At 42.6% G+C, this 7,757-nt stretch overlaps 1 protein-coding gene across 1 annotated transcript in view; it reads left to right on the top strand.

Moving 5' to 3' along the window:
* Positions 1-332: 332 nt before the first annotated feature.
* Tmem260 (transmembrane protein 260) overlaps positions 333-7,757 on the top strand; it is a 64,404-nt gene continuing 56,979 nt past the window's right edge. Inside the window, exons 1-3 of the mRNA XM_032917414.1 lie at positions 333-587; positions 4,862-4,893; positions 5,586-5,737. Coding sequence (XP_032773305.1) covers positions 440-587; positions 4,862-4,893; positions 5,586-5,737 — 332 coding nt within the window. The 5' untranslated portion in view covers positions 333-439. The remainder of the gene's footprint in view (positions 588-4,861; positions 4,894-5,585; positions 5,738-7,757) is intronic.

Here is a 7,757-nt window from a genome sequence, read left to right as displayed (position 1 = left end):
TTGGGTGCCTAGGGAACTCTTTTGTGCAGTTCCACCCCAGGCCACAGGGGGCAGAGCAGCGCTTTCTGGCTCGTTGTTTCGACGCCACTTCCGTCTCTGTCGGAACCGACCAAATCACTGCGGAAAGGGGGAGAGAGATACTGCAAAGCGTGAGTAGGCCTGGCCCGTGGTTGATGTCGTCGGGAATTATGCTCCTTTGTGATTCGTTATTCAAAACACACTGAAGCAGACACACTACCGTGCACGGTGACCCCCAGAAGACTCCTAGGCCGTGCCGGGGCGCCCCCTTCATCTCCTTCTCCCCCACCCGACGGGCGAAGGTATGGTCCGCTCCGTCCCGCTAGACCGGAAGCCGCGCGGGCTGCGTGCGCCTTTCGGCCCGGGAAGGTCGGCGCCGTGGCGAGGGGTCGCGGTCCGCGAGCTGCGCGCGTCCGGGCCCATGGGTCTCCATGGCGACGGCGGGGGCCCGGCAGCCGGAGCGGGGCCGTGGCGCTCCGGGGGCCTCTGCGGCAGCGTGGCCGTGTTCGCCGCCGTGGCTGCCGTGTTCACCCTCACGCTGCCCCGCTCGCTGCCGGGGGGAGACTCGGGTAAAGTACTCACAGGCCGCCCTGCTCCCCGACCCCCCTGTCTCCGGGTGCCGCCTGGGTTTCCGGCCCCGCGTCCCATCGCTGGAGCTCCGTGCACGGTTCTGAGTTCCAAAACTAGTTCTCTTTCCGGTTCTGCATCTCTGGCCTCTGTGTTCTCGAGCTGTCCAGCATTTGTGGGTTTCAGCTGCTGAAACTTAACCACTGTCCACTTTCCCTGGATCATTTTTACCTATATCACTGTCGAGCCTTTACGGTATCACAGAGGAAAAGATTGACAGTAGTTAACAAATAGCGTTCTACTCTTTAGAGACGACACAACGGGTTATTAAATAAACTACATTTTAAGTGGTTGTGAGTTATGGAAGCACGTGGTTGAGAGTGGTCATGAGGAATAGGTCCTTCAGAAGGTCAGGAAAGACTTCCTTGGGGATGTATTAGTTAGAACCTGAATATTACGAAGGAAACGGCCTTGCAGGAAATGTAGAGGGGAACTCATAAAAGAGAATGCCAGGTGCAATTTAAAGCTCTTTCTGTGAAAACGAAAAGCATGTTTCACACAGATTAAGCCAGGGCTTAATTGTCCCATATTTGAGACTGGAAACAAGTTCCTTTTTTTCCCAACTTGTTTTTATGGCCAGATCAAGTGATCAATAATTCCTCATAATAATAAACAGTGTCTTCAGAATTGTGCTGTAATGGACCATAGTCAAACTATTTCCTGAAGAACCTGTTTATAATTTCACTGCCTGACACGTTCACCCAGATTTGGTGGCTGAAGCTGGGAGCATTTATCATTTCCTAGTCTGTGGACTAGTCTGCTCTGGATGCAGTTTAGCTGAATTCACTAACACAGGTCAAGGTGGGAGGCAGGATTGCGACCTCTCAGGGCCCCGTTTAGGGAGCATCCACTTCCAAACTTAAGCCTAGCCCATTGCTGTGTGGCTCTCTCCATAAGATAGCTGATTCCTGTCAAAAGAGAGAGCGCATTCTGTCACCTCTGTCATTTTTGAAACCTAATCCTGGAAGTGATATGCCACTGTCCTGTTTTATTGGAGGAGTCAGTAAATCTAGACCAGTTCAAAGGGGAGAGGATTACACGGCAAGAAAGCCAGGAGATGGGGATTACCAGGTCTGTCTTCAAGATTGCCTGCCTCGGAAAGAATCCTTGATGCTCCATTTTCAGGTTATCTCCTCCTTCCGGTTCCACTGAGCACCTAATGGGGGTGGTGCTTCATTAGCATGCTGGAAACGGAGTTACCAATTTCCTAAAATTAATACTGAACAGTGAAGTAGTTTCAGGGTAGGAAGGGATTTGATGTTGGAGAGTTTAGAGGTCAGCTCTGTACCCATTACAAACGACCTACAACTTATTTGAGCCACAGATACGGGCTAAGAAGAATACCATTGCCCTTGCTATACGTGCCACGTTCTAGCTGCCCTAGAAGGTAGGTGCTATAGGTGAGATCTCCGTAGATGAGAAAAGTAAGGCTAACCTTCATCCAAAGTCACAGTGAGTGAGGGTCTCCTGAAAAGAACCTAATCAGATTGATGCTGGAACATTCTTCTTAATCCTCACTCAAAAGAGTTTTGTGACATTGTTAAATTACCCATCATACATAGCGATAATAAGTTTGAAATTGTTGCGGTCTTAAATTCTGTATTTCATGTGTTACCAAAAGAATAAAGTTGTGTATTTGTCTAATTACCAGCCTTCTTATATGTTCTGATTTGTTTACTCGAATGCTAAATAGGGGTTGCTTCTGATATTTTATGGTCATTTTCAGGAATCATCAGTGAGCTATTTTTCAACTACGTGCCAATGTGGTAATTCTGTTTAAGCTTACTTTTGGTTATATTGTTTCTGTGTTGAATATTTATGAATATATATTCTGTCAATAAACACAACACATCTCAAAACCAAATAAAACATGTATTTTTTTTCTGATTAGTGTTAAGTTTTACTCTAGAGAGATATCGCAGTGAGTGGCGTTGCCAAAGTTATTTTTGCATTACTAGACATTCATATTCACGGACAGTTCTCATATCCTTACAGGTGGATTTATGTATGTTGACTATAGTTATTCTAATGGGTGATACATGGCCACATTAAACATATGTGCACTTGAAGCATCTAAAGACAGCTCTGGGCTTGCTTCTGATTTGCATTTGGGACAACAAAGTTGTGTGTCTCAAACCTGAATATACTTCAGAATTGCCCAGAAGGTTCAAGTGGTAATGTTGGAAGACCTTCAGGAAGTTTGGTTCTGATACTTACAGCCCTTTGAGTGGGGAAAGCCTACCGACAAGGGCTGGGAGAAAACAAGAGCTCAGGAGGCACTGAGTTTATGTCGTATTGACTTTGCCTTCTCTTTCACATTCACTTTAAGAACATTCCCTTTGCTCTTGATCAGGAAGACATTACAGATTTGGAACAGTGGCATATTTTTGTTTAGATTGAAATTGCCAAGAATTGATGGACTTTGCAAAAAATACAGATGTGTGTGTGTGTGTGTGTGTGTGTGTGTGTGTGTGTGTGTGTGTGTGTGCGCAGAGGAAAGGTGTCAATGTTAAAGTGTAGTTTGAATACACTCTGAATGGAAGAGAACGGAGGTATGCTTTGTCATGGAGTAAAATTGTAGGATCACTGTCTCAGTAGTTATACAGAGAACAGTTTCAAACATTTTAGACTATCAACAATTTCTCTGAAAGAGGTTCAGGCATAAAAAGACCTTTCGTCTCTGAGGTGCCAACATCAGTAACTGGTTTACGTAGGCAACATGTATCTGATTGCCTTAGGAGGCTTCTGCGAGGCTGTCATTCACTTAAGAAAAGGTTTGTGAGTGGTAAGGATGACAAGGTGCTAGGCCGTAACCACCCTCCAATCACAGAGGATTTGTGTTTGATCCTTTGTGGGTGCTCAGAGAAGGGACTGGTGGTGGTTTCTTGGCGGGATCCTGAAAACGGATATGATGATGTTTTTAAACTTGGAAATGAAAACAACCAACTGGAATATAATCCCATATAGGAAAGTGCTAAATTGTCAGACGGGTTCTGTGGAGGAGAAGGAATTACAGCGGAAAGAGGATGCTGGGGCTGGAGCTGTGTAAGGAGAGGTGTTATTCAGAAGTGACAGGTTTGCGGGGGAAAGGTTGAGAAATAGTTCAGGATGAGAAGATGAGAGATGGTGATGTGTGTGTGAATAAAGGACTACCCTAGTGGAATATGGCATTCAGGGAGCATAGGTTGTGTGGAAACAAGGCTGCCAAAGGGACCTTGAAGCCATTGGGCCTGACCTAAGAAGCCCTTATTCTTGCTAAGATACCTGAACTTCATTAGTAACAGCAGCCATTGAAAGTATAGACTGGGGCCAGAATCCAGCTTCTTGGTTTTTTTACACATGGGAGGAAGGGTGCTGTAGTCAAGAGTAGTTTAGGAACCGAAGATACATTAAAGTAGAAAAGCCCAAGCCAGGCAAGGTGGTGGTCTAATGTAACTAGGACAGTAGAAATTAAAGGCTCAGTATTGATATCTGTCAGGAAATAGAAAATGGACACAGGGGCTTTTCCTATAAGCAGTAGTGTCCACAACTCACGGTTATGCACTAATGTCTTACTGGACTGCTGTGTAGAGGTGGGAGTCAAAAGTAGCGTTCAAGTTACTGCCAGTAGCAGACACTGCATTGCCTACCGTGCTGTGAGCTTAGATAGCACCATTCACACTGAGGAGCCTCAGGCAAAGGGTGCAATGACTTACTGGTTTAAAACAAAGTAGTCTAGGAGAGCTTACCAAAATGATTGATTAAAGATACCTAACTTCAGTAAGCAGTTATCCAAGGGCCTCCGTGGGGTAACAGGACCCATCTGATAGTGTCCAATCCTCAAACCTCTGCACATTTTTTATGGCAGACAGCTGCATCTTTTTTGTTCTTGTAGGAGGGGCGGTCTCACCAGGTCTCAGTGATGCTCTGTAAGTGCGTTTGTATATGTGCGAGTGAGTACAACTTTCAGGAAGGAAGATGATTTCTTTTAAATGAGAATTCACCTGTATTTCTACTGACCAGTTATTTAAGAAGTTATGGAACTTGTGGAAGAGAGTTAATAAGACCTATGGGGGAAGTCCTGTTAGACCGTTTCATGCTGTTAAATCTCTCCAGATTTACAGTTTTATCCAGTCAAATTAATGCAAAACCCCAATGCAAGCATCCGGATTTTGAAAACTTTGGAGGAGTGTCATCCTGTAATAGTAATTATTGGTTTTCCATTATTTTTTCACAGGGGAACTGATCACAGCCGCGCATGAGCTTGGAGTAAGTATTAGTTTTATTGTTTAATCAATGCTCTCATTAACAGTTTTAGGAATTAAGAAAGTTTAATTAAGCATGGAATAAAGTAGATTAATTTATTTTCAAGCCCTAGTTTTTAGTAACTTATAAGTACAGTACGTGACAATTTACTTTAAGTTTTAAATCCAATTAGCTGAAATTATAAGGCAAAGCCTTTACTATATATACAGTAGCTGGCTTATTATCACCCCAAATTTTGTATAAGCCGTGGAGAATAAATCGGGTTAACAATTTTAATAAGTTTATTATTTAATAAACTTTATTATAGTGTGTGATCCCTTTAGTCAAGACCTTATGACTGTCAGCGTGGTGGTAATCCGGTAGCAGTGTGGTCTTTCAACTCTAACCAAGATGAGATTTCAGGACCTGCCTGCTCAGTAACCTTTTAAATGACCCGAATATGTCCTGTGAGCCAGGAGCACAAACTGCGTAAGGACTGACAGTGGAATCTGTCATCCTTTGTTTAGTTAGGCGAGGTAGCATAGGATAGACGAGCCAGGTCCATTAAAGAAAATAACCATATTGACAGAGAGTATTACAGTAGGGAGCCTCTGTTGAGACATTCCGTCATTGCTTGCCCGAGAAAGCCAGAGTTAAAGCCAGAGTGACACATCTTTTTAGATGAAAACAGCTAACTGTTGCCTATTTTTCCGTAGGTCGCCCATCCCCCCGGCTATCCGCTGTTCACACTGGTGGCTAACCTGGCAATCACCCTCTTTCCTTTTGGCTCCGTCGCCTACCGCGTCAATCTCCTCTGTGGCTTATTCGGGGCCGTAGCGGCTTCGCTCCTTTTCTTCACCGTTTTCAGGTAAAGTGGTTGATTAGTTAACTTTGAGGAATTAGAGTTGCGGGTTCCTCATGGCCAGCTTCAGGCAGTAGTAAAATCCTTGGTTGCTTAGGTGGCTTCCCTCAGTCACGTGATTTCACTTCCTTACCCCTCTGATGTACAGGGTTGGCTCCGCTTTGTACAGTGGGGCGAGTGTGTCACCTGTCCCTTCATTGTCACACTTCTCCGGTTAGGCAGAACTAACGAGGTTTGTCACTTTGCACAGATGAGGGTGGGCTAACTGAACTCAGCAGCACCAAGTTTGTCTTAGACGTGGTCAGTTCACCTAATTACCCTCCGTGCTACTGACGGACGGGCAGCTGCCCTTCATGCCCGATACCCAATTATATTATAAATATGAACATAACTGCATGCTTTGGAAATGAGGCTGTTAACCAAGATAATCACATTTGGGGTATGGTTTTAGTGATGTTTCACGTTGTCCACTGTGGTCCTCGGGGAGGGAGACAGAATGGATCCTGCTGACTTCTTTGATGGGGCCGTTCATAGTTGGAAGCTACTATGCTTGTAACAGATTGGTTACCGGTCTGGAATCTTGGTGAACTCATCTGCCTTCGATGTTTCTGTCTCCATTCTTAACTTAATCTAAACTCGTTTCCTAAGAGGATGATTCAAAAAATACAAATTGTATGTTGTAGAAAATGGAGGGGGAAATACTGCTTCCAAAAGCTTTTGTAAGCTTCCTTAAATATAATAATAATAATAATAATAATAATAATAATAATAATAAATTATGTAGTATACTTTTAGTAGATTCCATTTTCGCTGATAATTTTGGCAGCTAGGATTTTTAATATAACAATCACAGTGTTGCCCTTTAAATTCGTTCTAAATTTCTTTTGAATTATTTGTAGAAGTGGTAAAGCTAACATAATAATAATTCTAAAATTTACTTTTAAACCTATTTGTAGAAAGGGTTCAGAATCAACCATTACAGTTTTGATTATTCATGTAATTCATATCACTCGACCTGTTTCCATTTAATCTTATATTTTCACTGATAGTCCTTAGGAAGTGTGTGAAATAAGGGCTTTGCTGGCTTGTTTAGTGCTATGAATATTTTTTTCTAAAAAGGTGGGATAATTTTGATTAAAACTATTTCTTCTGAATATTCTATGACTAAGTACTTCCCAGTGTTTTCATTGAGAGAAAAATTGATATTTTTTCTTTTAAATATTTGTGTTGAAATTTGAAATTCAACCTGTTCAATATTGAAGACACGAGTTACTAATTTTTACAAGAAACTTTTAAGACAGACACTTCAGTACTATGAATTTATGTGTGCACATGTACGTATGTATGCACGCTCTGAGGCAAGTAAGGCAGTTGGTGCTCTAAAACTTTTCATATTTTCTCACATATTACTGATATTCCACAGGAAGCCACTACTCTAAAAAAAAAAAAAAAGAATATAAAAACCTCTTACTCCAAATAGCTTTGGACAATAATTTCCCTTTAGTTTCCCAGTTTAAAAATAGCTTTTCTCACTTACTGTGCTTGAGTATCTGAGGTGAAGATGAGCACATTACCGTGTGACTCTGATTTTAATACACAGCATTGTTGGTGAACAGTTACACTTGCTGACGTTTCAGATCAGAATTCTAATGCCACCAAACTGGCCCTCTAAGTAGTGTCACAGATATAGTACTTCAGAAAAGTTGTTTCTCCCTGAAAAGGAGTGTAACAACATCACTGCTCGCATACACTTTACGATGGAAAATACTTCATTATTTTGAACACAAATAACTGACAAGGTACATGTCCTTTGGGAACAACCCAGTTCAAGTGGCAAATCTGTTTTGTCAAACAATAGACACCCTTCAGAAAGGAGAAGCCATCTCTATGGTAATAGGACCAACAGTAGCCTATTGATTGAGTGGAAGAAGACATTATACAGTGTCAGCTGGCTTGTTACAATTTCATTTGTTGTATGACCTGAACTTAACCTCTGGAACCTTTCTTCTGTGAACATAAACCCAGC

Source organism: Rattus rattus, chromosome 12 (assembly GCF_011064425.1).
Source record: "Rattus rattus isolate New Zealand chromosome 12, Rrattus_CSIRO_v1, whole genome shotgun sequence".
NCBI lineage: Eukaryota > Metazoa > Chordata > Mammalia > Rodentia > Muridae > Rattus > Rattus rattus.
The sequence above is the reverse complement of the archived record's forward strand: the minus strand, read 5'-3'. Positions and strand labels throughout refer to the sequence as shown.